Source organism: Chrysemys picta, chromosome 2 (assembly GCF_011386835.1).
Source record: "Chrysemys picta bellii isolate R12L10 chromosome 2, ASM1138683v2, whole genome shotgun sequence".
NCBI classification, from domain to species: Eukaryota; Metazoa; Chordata; order Testudines; family Emydidae; genus Chrysemys; species Chrysemys picta.
The window spans coordinates 90,229,173-90,247,892 of NC_088792.1; the positions used below are offsets into that span (position 1 = coordinate 90,229,173).

Genomic DNA, 18,720 nt, shown 5'->3' on the forward strand with positions numbered 1-18,720 from the left:
CTCCTCTCAGTGAGGGCAGTGCAGCCCCAGGCATTCGTTGGGTAACAATTGACTTTCCATTCTGCATGCATTTATAGATAACTGTGACAAAGTGTGGATTTTCTCTTGTTATGTTGTATGTGAGTCTTTACTGTTTTGCATGAATACTGTGTGTGCCTCAGTTTCCCTGTATGCTGCACCAATACCTCGGTGGTGGGAATAGGGCTGACTTTGGCTGAGACCGAGGAGGGGGATGCGACCAGGTGACTCTTTGCCCGGGAAGCGAGACAAAGACAAGGAGGAGGAGCAATGGGGATGTCTGAGGTTGGGTTGCTGGAAGCTGGCAATCTGCTTGTGGGGACAGGAAGAGGGAGAGTCTAGGGTTTCTGGCCCAGCACTCCCCAAGATGGACTTGGCTGAAAGTCACTGATTTCTGTGAGAGGTACTGCATTCAGACCAACAGCTGTTTTCCAACCAACCTTGGCTCACTAACTGAGCTGTCCACTGGGTGAAGACGGGAGCTGGCCCTCCCATCAGGTGTTCCGCATTCAGAGTAACAGGAAACACTGCCCAGGCCCTGGAGGGAGAGGTCAGAGACATACTGGCTTTAGGGGTGATCCAGCCATCCACCAGTCCCGGGGCTTCTCCCGTGGTGCTTGTTCCCAAGAAAGATGGGTTGATCCGATTCTGTGTGGCCTATCGGAAGCTCAATGCCATCACCATGTCTGGTGCCTGCCCCATGCCTAGGCCTGATGAGATCCTAGACAAGTTGGGGGTGACTCGGTACCCCACAACCAGGGATCTCACCAAAGGCTACTGGCAGGTGCCTTTGGATCCAGATGCCAGATTGAAACCTGCTTTTGTCACCCCTTTGGGGCTGTACAAATTCCTGGTCCTACCTTTCGGCCTCAAGGAGCTGCTGGTCACCCACTAGCACCAGGTCGATCAGTTACTGAGGGGGATGGAGAATTTTACAGGTCATTAGCCAGACCTGGGAGGACCATGTGTCCCAGGTGAAGAGGGGGCTGAGTCGCCTCCAGGATGCAGGGCTGACTGTAAAAGCTGGAAAGTGCAAGCGGGGGATGGCAGAGGTGTTGTACTTGGGCCACAAGGTGGGGAGCAGCTGCCTAAAGCCAGAGCCGGACAAGATGGAGGCGATCAGAGACTGGCCTGCTCCCCAGACTAAGAAACAGGCCCAGGCCTTTATTGGGATGGCAGGGTACTACCAGAGGTTTGTGCCCCGCTTTAGCTCTGTGTCAGCTCCCATCACTGAGTTATGCAAGAAGGGTAAACTAGACAAGCTGGTCTGGACTAGGCAGTGCCAGAGGGCTCTCTGCATGCTGAAGGAGGATCTGGTCAAGGGCCCAGTGCTGGGAAACCCAGACTTTGACAAGCCATTTATGGTGTTCACCCATGCCTCAGACACTGGGCTGTGCGTGGTGCAGATGTAGGGTGACCAGATCACTGACAGGAAATATCGGGACGCTGGTGGGAGGGGAAAAAAAAAAATGTTTTGCAAGTGCTGGGGGAATTAGCAGGCCCTGGCCATGCCGCGGACCTGCCCCCACTCAGGCCCCGGGCACATGCAGCACATCCCACCATCCCGCAGGGAAGGAGCCGCTGGAGCTAGAGGCGCGGGGCTCCGGACCCTGGCAGCGGCGGGGGAGAGCGGCTCAGGGCCGCATGAGTGGTCACGTAAAGTTTATCGGCTGGGGGGGGACCCCGGCCGGCTCCTCGCCCTGCGCCAGCATGTCTCGCCAGCCGCCGCAGGCCAGGTAAGGAGCCGAATCTCCCCTCCCCCGTCATCCCGGCTCCTCAGCTGAGCGGCATTCCTCCTCTCCCCAGGCTTGCAGCTGGAATGCCGGCACAAGCCTGGAGTGTGGGGGGAGGGTAGCCAGCTTCCAGTTCCTGGAGCTGGTGAGTAGGGGCACCAGGCGGGCAGGCAGGGGGGCTGCTCCCCCAGGAGGGCGACGGGGGGGCTCAGCTGAGGAGCCAGGATGAGGAGGGAGGAGTGGACGCTACCCCCCTACAGGGGCGAGGAGCTGGCCGGGGTCCACCCCGAGCCGATAAACTTTACATGGCCACTTGTGCAGCCCCGAGCCGCTCTCCCCTGCCTGGGTCCGGAGACCCCCGTCGCCCTCCTGGGGGAGTAGCCCCCTTGCCAGCCCCCCTGCCCGCCCGGTGCCCCTACTCACCAGCTCCAGGAACTGGAAGCCGGCCACCACCCCCTCCCTCCAGGTTTGCCGCCATTACAGCAACAAGCCTGGGAGGGAGGAGGAATGCCACGTGCTTGGGTAAGAGGCAGGGCCAGGACGGGGATTTGGGGAGGGAGCCAATGGGGGAAGGAGGGGGTGGAGTCGGGGATGGGGGGGGGCGAGAGCCCCCAGAGAGGGAAAAATTGCTTGTTTGTTCAGTGTCCCGACCGCACATCAGTCAGGACACGGGACAAACAAGCAAATATCGGGACAGTCCCGATAAAATCGGGACGTCTGGTCACCCTATGCAGATGCACACTGATGCAAAGCAGGAGAAACACCCCATCATGTACCTGAGCAGAGCTATGCGGCCATAGAGAAAGAATGCCTGGCCCTGGGGTGGGCTCTTAAAAGGCTGCAGCTGGATCTATCTGGGTGCCACTTCGCTGTGTGCACTGACCACTCGCCCTGCTGTGGCTGCACCAGATGCAAGCTGCTGGTGTCAAGCTCCTGAGGTGGACTCTGTCCCTCCAGGAGTATGAGATGGAGGTGGTCCATGTTAAGAGGAGTGCAAATGTTATAGCTGATGTTTTGTCCCGGAGAGGGGGGACTGAACTTCCCCAGGCCACTGGCTAAAGCGACCCCACTCCGTTCCCTCTCAAAGAGGGGAGAGATGTGATGAAGTGGGGATTTTCCCTTGTTATGTTGTATGTGAGCCTTACTGTTGAGCCTATGTGAGTTTTACTGTTTTGCATGAATACTGTGTGCGCCTCGGTTTCCCTGTATGCTGCACCAATACCTCGGTGGTAGGAATAGGGGTGTGTGACTTTGGCTGAGACCTCTGGGGCAGGTGAGGCTGCTCCAGCTGCCTGCACGTATGCTATGACCGGTGCCCTTGATAACCTGAGACCCTGAGGCGGATGCAACCAGGTGACTCTTTGCCCAGGAAACGAGATAAAGACAAGGAAGAGGAACAACGGGGGTGTCTGAGGTCGGGTTGCTGGAAGCTGGCAGTCTGCTTGGGGGGACTAGAAGAGGGGGAGTCCAGGGCTTTTGGCCATGGGCTCCCCAAGATGGATTTGGCTGAAAATCACTGATTTCTGTGCTAACAAGTTCTGTCCTATGCTGTGTTCCTGTTGACTAATAAACCTGTTTTACCCGCTGGCTGAGAGTCACATCTGACTGCAGAATCTGGGTGCGGGACCCTCTGGCTTTCCCAGGAGCCCGGGCGGCCTTGCTGTGGGAAGAGCACGGTGTAGACAGCGATGCTGAATGGTCCAAGGTCAGATTCAGGAAGGTCGAAGCTGTGTAAGCTTCTTGTCCTGGTGACAGTATGCTCAGAGAGAAGAGGAATGCTCCCCCAGAGTCCTGACTGGCTTCATATGGAGTAGTTCCAGAGCATCTCCCAGTGATTCCGTGACAATAACATAGTCATTTCAGTTGGTATTTTAAACACCATTTGAAATTCAGGTGTCTATTGTTTTATATTAAATGTTCTTTGCTCTTTCTCCTCTTTGACTGTTCCCAGTGTTTGTGTCATCATCACACTGGAACAAGCAGTTGCCCGAGGAGAGGATGGTATGCATAAAAGCCACAAAACACAGCTGCACTGCTGGGTGCTTCATATAGTGGGGAGAGACTGCTAAAGAGGGGAAATGCATTCAGACATTATTGACTGAGTTTTAGGTTTAATGTAAAGGATGGGAGAGATGCTGACTGGGAGGAAGCTGAAGTTGGTCTTTACTTTAGATAAGCTTTTCTATTGACTACTAGCAAAATTCAATGTATGTATTGTTATATACATCCTTCTGTGGCTGTGGGAGCTTGATGGTTTCCAGCCAGCCCCTTCAGGAATGGAATTATAGTTAAGGAACTGAATAAACTCAGTAGACAAAAGGAGGTAAAAATAACTCCTGTTCATGCTCTTTTGACAAGGTGAGAATTAACTTGTCATGTCAATGCTGTTGCCAGCTAATCATGAGCGTGGCAAAGTTTGTTTAATATCACGTGTTGGGATGGACGTGAGCCTAAACCAATTTTTCATTTTGCCAGGGAAGTAATTAAATGAATCCCCTGAAAATAGCTTCATGGACGTTGTTACTAACTGTGGCCCTGATCATATGAGCTGTTCTGTGCAGAGGTCCCTCCCTTCCACTGAAGGTGGAAGCGTGGCATGTGGCTACCATGCCATAGTCTGGGATATGCAACTTTATTAACCACACACAAGGAGGAGGGATTGATTGCAGGCACATCATTTGTCTAAACTGTAAAGGCTATAGAGTCAGTGATTGGGCTGGAGTTTGAGCCATTTGTTGTTCCCTGCACCTTGGTGTGATAGTCAGTGGCTGCATTTTGAAACGTTTGCTTCAAAAAACCTACCTTTGCAGCTGCCATTTGGGAAATCTCCACAGAAGCAAGTGGAGGATCAGAGGAGGTTCAGCTCTGTTTAGTGTTGCTAAAAACATGTCACTTGAAACAGGCAGACAGTACTGTTTATTTTCACTTTGCACTTTTTGGCCCATTAGTGCACAATCCCATCTTCTATTCTATGTAGAAAACCCAGGCATTTTCTGAACTCAGATTTAAAAATTTTGTTCAGACTTAAGACAAATTTCCCCAGCATAATGTAAAAATCCAGTTTTAATTTCTGTGTGAAACCGGACATTATATGAAAGTTTCACAAAAGGCAAAATGGCTGGGCACACAAAATTGCAACCTTTACCCAAAAATATTTGTAATTTTCTTGCACCACTAAGCTAGTCGTCGTTTCCTCCCAGAACATTGCTTGTCTCTCTGGGTAAACGAATCAAAATTGGAGGTGAGCTGGGAAAATAGATGCTACAATTGGATTATAATCAATGCAGTTAGGTAATACCCCAGAGAAATTGCAAAATGGTTGGATCTCAGAATCGATCCTAGGATCTATATTTCACACTGCCAGCGGTGTGACAACATCTCTCTTAAATTATAGTCGATTATATGTTTTGCACTTTTCCTAGTTCCCCTCACACTCTTTGCCTATATGTATTTTATCATGGGTATGGTGAATAGGGTATTCTGTGCTGGCATAACCTCATTGACTTTAGTGGATTTACACCACTAGAGAATTTGCCTCTGGAGGTTTTCTTTGCCACTGATAGCACTGTCTTCCCATCATCCAGACTCTCCAATTCAATCTCCTTCCTAAGCCTGGTAACAATGCCTCTCTTGGCAATACCTTTTCCACATGCTGGCAATAATAAATCCTATAGAGTCTTACAGTTTCTGAACTACTGTATATGTGTAACATACCACAATTTAGACATAACATAATAGGCAATTTAGGAATAAATGGGTCACAACAGGATCCTGTATGTCCCAAATTACTTAATTAAGGAATCAAGCTTAGTGTGCACATGCACAAAAACTGCAAAATGTGTCATTTTTTTGGTGAACTGGTTTGGCTGTTTCAGACTTGATAAATAGGTTATTGTTCATCTGAACTTTTCACACAAGTATTGTATGATAGTTAACATGTGAAATAATAAACATTGCATGGCTAGCTAATAAAAAGCAGATGTGATACAAATTCCCTGCAAAATGTTTGAAAGCTGTGTTGTAAATTGGATCTTTGGACAAGTGGCCCAAACTTGTCATGTGATCAACACTGTCTCTGGGTAATTAAGTTAGAATTAGAAGTTAGCTGGGAAAATAGAGGCTCTGGTTGGATTATGAATAAATGAAGTTTGATAATACCCAGGGTGATTGCAAAATGGTATGATAACAGGATCCATCATATAATCTGTATTTCACAAGCTTTCTGTATTCTATATATGTATCTGTGTAGTGATTGTCCCTTTGCTTGTTATCCTTTTGCTGTGGTTTACTGGAATAAAATAAACAAGTTTGGAATCAAGCACTGCTTAATGATTAAGGCCCTGAACAATCCAACTGCCACTGAAGTCTTGTGGAATCCTTTATTTCAGCTTCAACAGAATTGGATCAGGCCCTTTAGAGTTAAATACTTTTTAGTTTTCATGATTTAAACTAGAATGAATTTTAGAAATCACCTTTTTCCTTTTAAAAACATAAATCAACTAGCTTTTGTCTTAAGCTGTAGCCCACATCTACTGTTACAGAAAGCCATGTGATATATCAGCTTAAAAGCTGTGTAAGAAGAATACAAGCAGTATGTGATGGGGTGTCCACCCCACACAGGACTGAATGGAATAGGCCAATTAACTCCAGAGGCTGCACCTGGAGCAGGAGTCAGGGAGCAGGAGATTGATTAGGAACAGGCTCAACTGTGCAGGAACAGGCAGAGCCTGTAAAGCCAGGTAGGGGGCTACAGCCTATGGGCTGCTGGGAAAGGGCAGTCACTCTCTGGGGAGAGAGAGGAGTGTTTGAGGGCTCCTTGGAAAGGGTCCAGTCACTAGTCACTCCTTGGGAAAAGGGAGGAGGGGTTTTTGGAGCTGGTACTCCCAGGGAGAGAAGGGGAACCAGAGTGGTGGGAAGGAGCAGCGAGGGTAAAGAGAGGAAGCCCAGAACTACTAAGTTGAGCATCCTTAGACTTCACCTCGGCATAGAGGGTGGGCCTGAGGGAGTGGCAATGGGGTCATGGGTGGCGTGTAATGGAGGTGAGGGGAGGCTAAGCCTCGTGCTACTGGGGGTGCAGTGGTGGATTTGAGCCCCCCTAGAAAAATCTCCCCCCACCACAGCCCTGGGGCTAGAGGAGCTCTTGCTCCCTGCCGTGGTCCTGGAGCTGCCACAGGGACACAGACCTTTTCTGGTCTCAAGACCACAGTGGAGTGGGGCCGGGGCCTGAGGTATGTGGGAAGAAGTGGAGTGGGGGCAGGGCTGAGGGAGGTGAGGGCAGAATGGGGGCAGAGCTGTGGGTAGAATGGGGTGTGGCCATTGGGGAAAGGGGAGGAAGGGGGTGGGGCCATATGCAGGGCTGCAGGCAGAAGGGGCAGAACAGGGGAGGGGCTCGGAGCTCCAGTCAGGGCAGAGAGTTCTCCCCCCAGCTTGGGCCAGGGCTATGGTGGGTGCTGAGAGCAGAGGTGGGGCCTTGACTGGAAGAGGCATGGCAAAGGGAAGCTTCACCTTCCACCCATGACTTGGGCAGTGAATGGGAGGACTGCCTGGGACTGTTGATGGACTGAACCCTGGAGGACTAAGGCATGAAGAGGACACTGTTGGTCCTGGAGTGAGAGGCGCTGCAGATCAGAGTCAGAGTGACGGTGTGCAAACTGCAGATGGAGATGTCAGCCTTGAGAGGTAATCCCTAGAGTGACCAGGAGGAGGCGCCAGACCAGCGGTGAGTGGAGCACCCTGTGACATGGTAATATTTTAAATGTCCACTTAATTACAGAATAGGGCTCCTGTCTCTCTTGTTAGAACAGGGTAGGAAATGGTTTACGATCTCTGATAGTGGGTTTCATCATGTCAGAGTCACGTGCAGGACTTGGAATAGAACAATAGCTCAGATAGTGGGATGGATTAGTTTTTTGTAACTAGCAGTTCTATAGATTCCTATGGTAGCACTACAGAGATATTGGATGAGTCACGGAGAGGGTTGCAATGTGGTCTACTCTGCCTGCACATAACAAAACGGAACAAAGTCAATGGGAGTTAGGATTTCACCCTTAGTTTACAGGCTGAAATTTGTTTTCCTTCCAAAATTGCCTATTGTCCCAGGGATTGTTGGGGAGGGGAGGAAGCAGCTGTCTGCAGAGAGCAAAGGAGACAACAGTTGTGGACAGGGAGGTTCCGTTTGGGTTAAAATGATTAAGAAGGTTGTGGCAAGAACTCCCAATACCTGGATGTCTCAGCGACTCGAATCCTTGTCAGTCTGGGGTTGGTATGGAAAACGTGCTTTTTGTGGTTTTGGCTGATCCCCTCCTGGCAATGGATGAAGAACAGTTGTCCATAGTGATACTAGATTTATCAGCTGTCTTTGGTCCCATTGGTCATTAGGTGTTGACTCTCCACTGGTGTGTGTGGATGGGGTTGCTTTCAGATGGCTTTGTTCTTTTCTCTCTGTGAGGTCCTATAGGGTAGTATTAGGCAGCTGTTCCTCTAACCTGAAGGCTCTCTCATGTGGGGTGCTACCCGGTTCATCTCTTCATTCAGAATGTGTACGAGACTGTTAAAAGGGTTAGTAAGCATAGAGCTGTGCAAATAACAGATTTTTTTGGTTCACTAGCTGTACCAAAACATTTTTTAAATTGTTTTTGGTTGAGCTGAAACACTTTTTTCTTTTTTTCTTTTCATTTTTCAGCAAACCAAAAATAATTTAATTCTGGTTGAGCAAAACACTTAATTTAATTTGAGGACTTTTACTTATTATTTTTTTCATAGTGAAGTAAGCTTCAAATCAAAGTAATTTTGAATAGAAAATTAGTCACAATAAAATATTTCAATGTTAAAACAAACCCTTGCAACTTTTTCTAATTAAGAAAAAAAGGTCAATCAAAACAACTTTGTGAATTTGACACAAATTTCATGAAATGTTTCAGTTGACCTGAACCTGCATTTTTTGGGGGGGAGGGAAATTTGCTCGAACAATTTGCCCATTTCTGGTGAAGAGGTAATGGGTTAATGGTGCCTTCCGTATGCTGATGACACGCAGCTCTGTCTCCATCTCTGGTGATACAGATGATACATTCAACAGATCTTACCCAGTGTCTGTTTGAAACTGAGACATGGATGAGAGCTAGCTAGTTATCTTACCAAATTGGGCCAAGCAAGATTGAGATTATGATAGCAAATGAATTTGCTAAATATTCAATCAGCCATTTTGACTATATGTGTATGTGTATGATATTTGTTATATAAGTTGGCAGTTTGGGGTGGTTGTTAGATTGCTGGTTGCTTTTCGATTATCATATATTATCTGTGATCAGGATGGCTTTTTTTCATCTGCACTGGATCAGAAGTTTGCTAACTTTCTTCTTGGATACAGATTTTTGCTACCATGATCCATGCCTTTGTCACTTCCAGATTAAACAGCTATGACATGATCTTCATGGGGCTGTACCTTAAGTCATCTTGGAAACTGAAACTGGTGCCGAATGTGGCAATTTGTTTGCTGAGTCAAGTATCTTTCTGGGATCACATGACACCAGTTCATGAGGATCTGCACTGGTTGCTTATTGGTTTCCAGGCAGAGTTTTGAGGTCTTGGTTTTGACCTAACAAGACCAGACTGATTTCAGACCTGCGTACTTGAGTTACAGCCTGTCTCCTTGTGCAGTACAACTGCAGTCATGATCAGTGGAGGTGGTATCCCATCTCCTAGAACTGGAAGGGACCTTGAAAGATCATCGAGTCCAGCCCCCTGCCTTCACTAGCAGGACCAAGTACTGATTTTTGCCCCAGATCCTTAAGTGGCCCCCACAAGGATTGAACTCACAACCCTGGGTTTAGTAGGCCAATGCTCAAACCACTGAGCTGAACTAGATTCCCCTCGTTCCCACTCCAGTTTAAAAAGAGATGGGTCTGCTGGCATGTCATTGATTTGGGAATTAACTCTCTCCCACTTTGGTCTAATATATCCCAAAGCTGTTGACTTTCAGGGCATGCACTAAAGCAGGCCCATTTGTTCGTGCCTCTGGGGAGGGCTGAGTTAATCACAGATTGGGTAGGGGGTGTCTCTGAGAAGGCAATGCTGAACTACAGACTAGCTGATTTTTTTTTTTTTTTACATGTATTTTTGGAATACATTGCTGGGTGGTTTGTTTTTTTTATAGATTTTATCTGTAGAGCCTGGGACAGGCACTTAAATAATATAAATCAAAAATAAAGGGTTCTATTACAGTATGTTACCAAATAAAAAATGTCTACTCAGATTGTAATGATAAAAGCTTTTTGATCAATTGATCCATGTGCTGTGGTAATGAGATTCAGTCAGCTTTGAGTGCCTAAGTATCTAATACCACTCATGTCAATGTGAAATCAAAATGTGCTTTTCTAGTTAGCATTACTACTGAAACCACTGCTAGTAAACAGAAGAGCAATTCGATATAAATGTTTCTCCCATTTTATTTTTATATTACTACTATGTTTACTACATTATACACATTTTGTATTTCCAGTATGATGTGTGAAAATGTACTCTGTGTGTTGTTTATACATAAAATACACTGACCCATGTTGTTGGGAATCAATTTGAGTTCCAGGAGTTATTTTCCATTAGCAACCCATGGAGTATACACAGATACTATGGTCCCCAGCTCATTAAAGTATTTTAAGCACATGCTTATCTTTAGGCATGCCCTGAAGTCCCACTAAAGTCAATAAAACTTAAGCAAGTTAAGTAAGTGCTTGATTAAGCACCTTGAGTAAGGATGGACTGCTGAATCAAGGTCTATTAAGTGAGTGCTGAAATGCAGGATCTGGATTCACTGAAGAAAGCTCTATCAAAGGAAAATAATACCTGATTGGGAGATCTTTTTCTATTTAGTTCCAGCCGAGTTTTGGGTCTTACCGATGTGTGGATGATAACAAACATTTTAGAAATACACTCTACCCCGATATAACACTGTCCTCGGGAGCCAAAAAATCTTACCGCGTTATAGGTAAAACCGTGTTATATCGAACTTGCTTTGATCCACCGGAGCACGCAGCCCCGCCCACCCCCAGAGCACTGCTTTACCGTGTTATATTCGAATTCCTGTTATATCGGGTCCTGTTATATTGGGGTAGAGGTGTATAACAATATGCTGTATAGTATAATGTGTAATATTTTAATTATACAGTTATGTAACAGGGTGTCTGGCCTGGGGCTGAGCCAGCTCTGATTACAAGAGGAGCACCTTCCCTGAGGGGAAACCAAGCGATTTAATATAAACAGCAGCAGGAAGAGGTAGGAGTGTGGCTGATTGAGAGAACTGAGGCAGGGCAAGAGGGCTGAGTGAGAGCTGGGAACCGATGGCTTCAGGTAGAGAATACGGTTTGGGACTTTCTCAGCGTTTACTGCATCCCTTTGTGGGGCTGGTTTAATACTAAATACAGTCAGAGTCCTTTGGCATGCTTACAGGGCCATTCAGAGGGAGGCTACCAGAGGCAGGGCACTGCAGAGGCATCCCCGCCCACCAGGGGGTGCTAGAGTGGCAGCTACCCCTTTACAAGTTTCTTTGGGGCAGAAGTGGGCCCCAAGTCACAGTGGATCAAACTCACCCCTATGCTGAAGGCCAGTGCAAGGCCTATCCACTACTTAAGTCCCACTTAAATAAAGAATTTTCAAGAACAATTGAAGAATAATATACCTGGCTCATAAACTGGAGCTGATACTGCAGAAACAAGACAGTTTAGAATAACAATTATCAGATGCTTAAAAGGGACAATTGATTTTCACCTATGAAAATTGAGGGTTTGAAAATATTGCTGAACCGCCAGATGTTGTTTTTTATTGAAGGACTTTGAGGAAGAGTGGTTTGCTTAAATTACTGCCTCCTATGCTGGCTAAAGGTTTGTCTTGACCCTCTCTTGAACCTAGAAAAAGCTTTTCGAATTCAAAATCCACATGGGAAAATCTGTGGTAGAGCTATTCAAGGAAGATAAGGGCAAGCAGTCAAAAGAGCGAACATCAGGAAGTAACAGTACCAATAACGTGATAGTTTCTTACTCTCACGTTTGCTCTAGAGAATTAGCTGCAGCCAAATGGAACAACAACCACCAAGTTAATAATATTATGCATTTATTTCTGGCTCTAGAAAGGTTAATGCAGGCACCCCATTAAATGTATGGTATTGAAACCTGAATTCCTTAATTATCTAAAACAATTGATTTTATACCCCTGCAATACGAAAAATGAGGAGGCCCCTGTAGACCAATGGGGACAATTTGTGAAGGTGTTAGTCACTTGACTGCTGTGGTGCACTGATTCTAGAGATCTGAATATCTCTGTTAGTGACAGAGCACACCAAGGTTCTGATAATGATTTTCTGTTTGGTGAGTAGGATGCTGAAGGGAAGACCATGATCAGAGTTCAAATGTGACTAGCACTCTAGCTCTCTGATTGACATGATAGGAATGACTCTGCACACACAGTTGTCATCACCATTTACCTTAGCATATGTCTACCTGCGGCTGGGAGGTGTGATTCCCAGCCCGGGTAGACCGACTTGTGCGAGCTCAGCTCGAGCTAGTGTGCTAAAACTAGTAGTGTGGATACTGCAGCATTTGGTAGTGGCTCGGGCCACTTACCCACGCTTGGGCCCAGGAGGTCGGGTGGGTGTAGTCTTGGACAGCTAGCATGAGCCACCGCCAGTGCCATAACATCAAACCTCCTATTTTTAGCACACTGGCTTGAGCTGAGCCTGGACTGGAAAATGTGCCTTAGGCTAAAGGAGATCCATGTAAAGTGAAGGTTTAAGGGGTGAGTCGATCACAATTTATAATCACCCCTCCGAGGGAGTAGTAGATATCTGGGGATAAGGTATTCATTAATCTAGCAGACATAGGCATAACAAGGTCCAGTAAGTGGAAGTTGAAATTGGCCAAGTTCAAACTGAAAATAAAATTGCAAATGTTTAGTAGAGTTGAACAGAAGGATATGACTAACCATTGAACAGACTGGTAAGGTAAATCTCCATATACTAAATCCTACTTCACTTGGAGTGCTTAAATCAGGACTGGATGTTTTCCTAAAGAAGATTCATCTAGCTCAATGACTTGTGGTAGAATTAAAGCAAAAGTGTAATACAGAGTAATAACACTAGTTCTCCTTTTGTGATTCATGGAGACACCACAAGGCTATAATTATAGCCTTGATTTACAGGTATGATTTACCTAATCTGCTTTTGTATCTATCCATATGTATATGGCAGTTAAGTAGGTACTTAGAGATCTATAAACAAGAAAGTTTGCAGACAGAATAGGTCCAGATGGATGTAGATAAAGATAGTTAAAGCCAGCTCTACTAGTTTCATGATAAAGGTTTGGCACATGCGCTCAAGGTGTTAAAATATGTATACCTTTTTTCTTAGTCCTCATTTTTAGCTTTATACTCATTCAGTGGCCATATATTAGGTGTGCCTGCAATAGTTAATGTTTAAATTCATGACAGGTTTTTTTTTTCAGACTAACCTACAATATGAGTTTTCCCATCTCCTTTAAGAAAATGTCCTTACTTGGAGACACTGATTCTTATCATACTCCCACTGAAACCAATGGCAAAACTCGTATCAGTTTAGATGTTGCAGGATCAGGCCCCAGCCATGCAAAATCACAGTGCCCCCCACCCCTCCCCCCAAAAAAGGTGGCTGGAAGTCAAGTGTCTAGACCATGTTCTGAATAGGTTTCCTTGCCATGCAATGGGAGCTGATCTCTTTTATGGACTGACACACCTCCAATCATGCCATTTTTAGAAGACAAGCTCTCCTGTGAGTTCTACATGGTGACAGGCCAATGTTTTGTTCACCTAATCCAGCCATGTAGCTTCTCTCTTCCCCCTGGAAATGGAGATGTCCAACATTCTCTCCACAGAATTAGTGTGTCATCTCCCATTTCCTCTAATTTGATTGGAGAGCTGTTTAGCCTTGTTCAGTAATCAGATAATTAATTGGAAAGCCCTGTTGCTTTCCTGCTTCAAAATGCAAAGAATTTGGCTTGGTGTTATTAATGGGATTGCATGTCGTCTGTGGAATTTGCCTGATCAGCGTATATTGACTTTCCTCCTCAACCAGATTACTTTTATCCATACTGGTCGCACAGTTCTGAAAGTCCTGTGATAATCTTTTCATGAAGTTCATTCTTTTCAGGTTTGAATATAGTTAATATGATCTAAATGAGCATGGTTTTTACTGAAAAATAAACTTTTTTTCCTCTAACATTTTAAATAAGCTTTTAAAAACAGAGGTTTGATCATATGCTAAAGACTAGAGGTGTGGAAAAGTGTTCTCTCCACCCTATTTGTTAAGCATTATGCTACTCTCAAACAATCTTAGAAAACATTCATTGTCTGTCATATCTTTGCCTTTATATACATGGAATACAAAATATTTGTATCTATGAACATAATATATTAAATGGTCATACACCATAATAAAGGAACAGTGATAAATACATCATTAATGAGGGCCTGCTTGATCTGCCATTGAATGGGCAAGAATCGCATTCTGTTCAACGAGACTTGGATCAGGCCCCACAAAATGAAGCCTACCTCATGGTGCAGCTAATGCCCCCCAATGAAGGATGCAAGGAACAGTGGGGGAAGTTTAAAATGAGGCAGGAGTAATTTTTTAAAACATTTTTAGGCCCTCCGTTTTCTGACTCACTCTTTCTTTCTCATATCAATTCTGCACAGTTCTTCCTGGGATCAGTCCAGCTGTGTGTGGGTGATTGATAGTTGTAAGCTTGAGTGTAAAATGAGCAGCGGGAAAAAGTATATGAGGTGAAGACAGGACACAGATGAAGTGACTGACTTGAGCATGAAGGGGAAGTCAAGCAGATTGGCGTGCAGGTGTAAGGATCTGGACAGAATTGATATAAACATGGTATACTACACCAGAGGTTTGACAATGCAAATAGCATAATATCTAAAGAAGAGGGCCACATTGTCTGGACGGGAAGCTATTAAACATGTACAATCGGGGAGCCGATAATTAAGAGGGAGGCGGTTTTTCCATGGCTTCCTTCTACAAATAAACTGCTGCAGAATGAATGCTGCTGCTACTGAAGTACCGCTGGCAGTGGGCTTGGCACAGGAATAGAAGCCAGGAATTCTGATTTTTTGAATCCCAGCTTTGCCACTGATTCCCTCAATTGTCTTTGCAAGTCACCTAACTGCTTGTTGCTTCAGTTCCCCCATTTGTAAATCAGGGTGAATGTGCCCACCTCACAGGGATGTTGAGATATTTGAGCTCATAGGTCTTTCTGAAGATTAAACATGCTTTAGAATTGCCAAGTATTGTTGTTAATGAAACAACTGAGAGAGGGAGGAAGAAAACGGGCTGTTGAGTGTAATTCCTCGATTAGGGGAACTACAACATGTTTTGGATGCTGAGGGCTGAAGTAAATAGTGCACCTTGATGTACAGAACAAGTGATAATGCAAACTCCAGAAATACAGAAGGAGCAGTGGGAAATCATTCCCTGAAGGGGAAGCTTTCGAGCATCAGGGGTGTGTGGGTGGGTGGGTGGGTGGGTGTAAGTAAAAGGGGATATGGAAGGAGAGGGAGAGAATTTCCGTGGGTCCCCTCACCAAGGGGATCCATCCCCTTAGCTAGCGAAGGTGCTGCGTTGCTGAGGGAACGAGCCGAGGCTGCGGCCGCTAGAGGGCGCCGCCGCTGTAGTTTTGGGGCCGGCGCTGTCCCAGGCAGGGGAGCGCTGCCTCCACTCCCTGCGCCCCGGGGATTGGAGCGAACTGGAGCGTCTCCGCGAGGCGGCCACAAAAGTCCCTGGCTGCTCCAGGACTGAGTCAGAATCCCTGGCTGCAGCCCACCCAGCCCCTCTGCTGCAGGCTTCAGCCGGACCGGGCGGGCTGCGCGGCGCTTTCCGGAGCTCCCGGGACTCCACGGGCTGGGGCTGGATTGTTTGTTGTATGCTCGTTTCAACTCCAGTTTAACACCCCGCACCCCGGGCTGCCTGCAGTGAGGGGGGCAGGCGCTGGATTTCCCCAGGACAGAGGCGCTCCCCCGCACACGCGCTCCCTGCCCTGCCCCGCAGGATGCCTGGACCCCAGTGGAAGGCCAAGCGGAGTTGGTTTAAAGTGCTGGTGGGTTTGATAGCAGTGGCCTTGGCTTATTCCTACAACGTGGACCTGGATCACCCGGTGGTCTACCAGGGGCCCAATGGCTCCTTCTTTGGATACTCGGTGCTGGAGCATTACTACGATAATACCCGCTGGTGAGTAGGGCAGAGGGACTGGCTCTGTGGCGGGGAGCTGCTGCTGCTTTCGTTCCACGTGAATGTGCCACTTGGAAGTGGCGCTGGCACCTCTCAGCCGCCTCCCCTCCGGCCTCAATCCCCCACCTTTTTAGATTCCCCGGCTCCAAGCCAGGTGGAGTCCATTTCTTCTCTCCCCGCTCCCCAGTAGATAGCTCAGGATATTGCAGCTGTCTCAAGGTATATCTGTGACCACTCGAATGAGGGAGATTTTAACTGCCTGGTTGAAACAGGGCAGCAAAATCCTTGGTGGCAAGAAGGGAGAGACATCACGCTGTCTTTAACCCATAATTTGAGGACTCCAGTAACTCAGCCAGAGGTTAGGGGTCTATTGCAGGAGTGGGTGGGTGAGATTCAGTGGCCTGCAATGTGCAGGCGGTCAAACTAGATGATCACGATGGTCCCTTCTGGCCTTAAAGTCTATGGGTCTAATGCCCTGCAGGAGGGGCTGCCTTCCCCAAAACAGTGTGCCTTGGCAGGTCTGGGGGCCTTTATCACTCTGAGGACGGGAGTTTCTCTTTCTCGGCAGCATCCAGAGGAGCCTGCTGCAGGGGGAAGCTCTCCTATAGTAAAATGGTCCTGTGGTTGGTTTGTGGGCTTTTGGCCTTTAATTAGTCTTCTCCGTTTCCCAAGTGTGAAGTGTCACCTCAACTCACCATGGAGGTTAAACTCTCGCTCAGTAAGAAGATTACTAGTAATTTTCAGTTAAATATATTGCTTTCCTGCAGACACTTTAGCTGCTATGCCTAGTCAGAACATGACTGGACTGGGATATGCTGTATTTCTTCTTAGAGCACAGTCACTAGTGCATAAGTTTGTGTGTGTGGGGCTTCTTCTGAGGACGAATTGACAGCGGTGGTGGGGGACTAGAGAAGTAGTGAAGGCTGATTTAACTTGGCATGGACTATCTTACTGCTAAAGATTAGTGGTGGGATAGAAGTTCAGGGTGAACTTCTGGCTTTTGAAGTCAAAAGTCCCATGGGCTTCAGTGGGGCCAGGATTTCACCCTAAATATTTAGAGACCCTCTGGCTTCAGACAGGACAATGTCCAGTCTCCAAATATCATGTTTCAGTTAAGACACCGGTTTAAAATCCCATGCTACAGTAAGAGGGAGCATCCTTCTTTTGGCATTGAACTTTACTTTGTTCCTCCCTGCAATTGGATTGACGCAGAAAAAATGGAGCTAAACTGAAGTTGCTGCTGTCAAGGGTGTGTTTATTACTGCCAGTAGCTTTTCCACTGCTTGTTGCTGGAAATTGGGAGAGTACTGCAGGACCAGATTTTCTGATTCCACCGCACCCACTGATTTAAGGCTTCTAGTGTCAGCCAACATGATCTTTAGAGAATCAGAATAATAGACTGTTGTCTTCCTAGACACATTCTAGAGGAGGAGTTTTTAAATTAAAAATTAGTGTTTTAAAAAAGTGTAACGGGACACGTTTATGTCTGCATTTCAACCTTTGCTGAGTAATCTGTAGAACAGGACAGCACACAGAATCTGTCAGCACCTTCAATACCTTTCAGCGGGTACTAAGTAAGCAGGCAGTGATTTTTTTGTTTTCACAGCAAAGAGGAGGAACATTTAATCCTGGCTTTAAGTCCTTTTCTTTAATTGCAGAAATGCTGCCTCTTACTGTGGTTTGGGAACAGCACTGGAGCTGACATTTTTGTTTAAATCTCCAGTATAACTGAGGCCAGCTAATGTGTACTTAGAATGTATTATGGTAATAAAGTAATTTTGCTCTGCCTTGGATGCAGTCTGATGGAAGAAGTTTGTGTACTCCTGGAAAAGCAACAGAGGCACAAACTACCAGGCACCATTTAAAAATAAGCAAGGTTTGAACTTCAGAAGGGCCATTCAATGTAACCAAATCTTCTAGCCAGGTATTAGTTTCTAAGTAGTCCAAGGTGATGTGCTCTGTGGTTTCAATTCAGTTACAGGTATAGGACACTGAAGAAAGATCTCTTCCCATAGAATCTATTTATTAAGTTCGTCTGTTGCCCTGAGTTCAAATGCTGCCACGAAAAGAGGAAATGCAGCCCTGTGAGTCTCTGTTTCCACAAGCCGCAGATTGGGATTCTATCATACTGTAGTCCACAAAGAAAGTGCTTTAGACTGGTGGTTACGCTAGTGAACAGTTGCTGCTGGAACATGCAGGATATGTACTCGGTGAAGTGAATGAAATGTGTGTGGGGTGTTGAATTAGCACTTCATCCCTGCAGGTGCATTCTTAAGAAACCCAGCATCCATGGGGATTAACTGCAACTGCTAAAACCATAATCAATGAGTGCCTTTTTATATTGATATACAGTTGTTGCCGGTCCTGGTGACATTCTGAACTTAGTAGGTAATTGGGGGACACCATGTACTAGGGGCATCACTTCAGAAAAATTCAAGGGGGGAGGGGATGGTCAAAGTTGGGTCAGCATATAGAACATTGTGTGATGATATTTTATCCTGCAAAGTCCGGGGATGGGGGGAGTAGAAGACACAATGGAGCATATAAGGCTTATGAGAAGTTGCAGGGTCGTGCCATAGCCCCTGGCATGTACCCCTTTTCTGCAGTGCAAAACTGCCAGTTGTGTTTTGTTTAGTCCTTTATATAATCCCCTTCTTTGCAGGAAATATTTAATAGCTCATCTTCTTGACAGCAAATTCATGTGATATGAAATATGAT

At 46.3% G+C, this 18,720-nt stretch overlaps 1 protein-coding gene across 5 annotated transcripts in view; it reads left to right on the top strand.

The window, feature by feature from the left end:
- Positions 1-15,498: 15,498 nt before the first annotated feature.
- Positions 15,499-18,720, top strand: part of ITGA9 (integrin subunit alpha 9) — a 291,253-nt gene continuing 288,031 nt past the window's right edge. For all 5 annotated transcript variants that reach the window (XR_010598391.1, XM_042860327.2, XM_005302712.5 and 2 more), the window contains exon 1: positions 15,499-16,002. Coding sequence is in view for 4 of the 5 variants with exons in the window: in XM_042860327.2 (XP_042716261.2) it covers positions 15,824-16,002 (179 nt within the window). In the remaining variant the exon portion in view is untranslated. The remainder of the gene's footprint in view (positions 16,003-18,720) is intronic.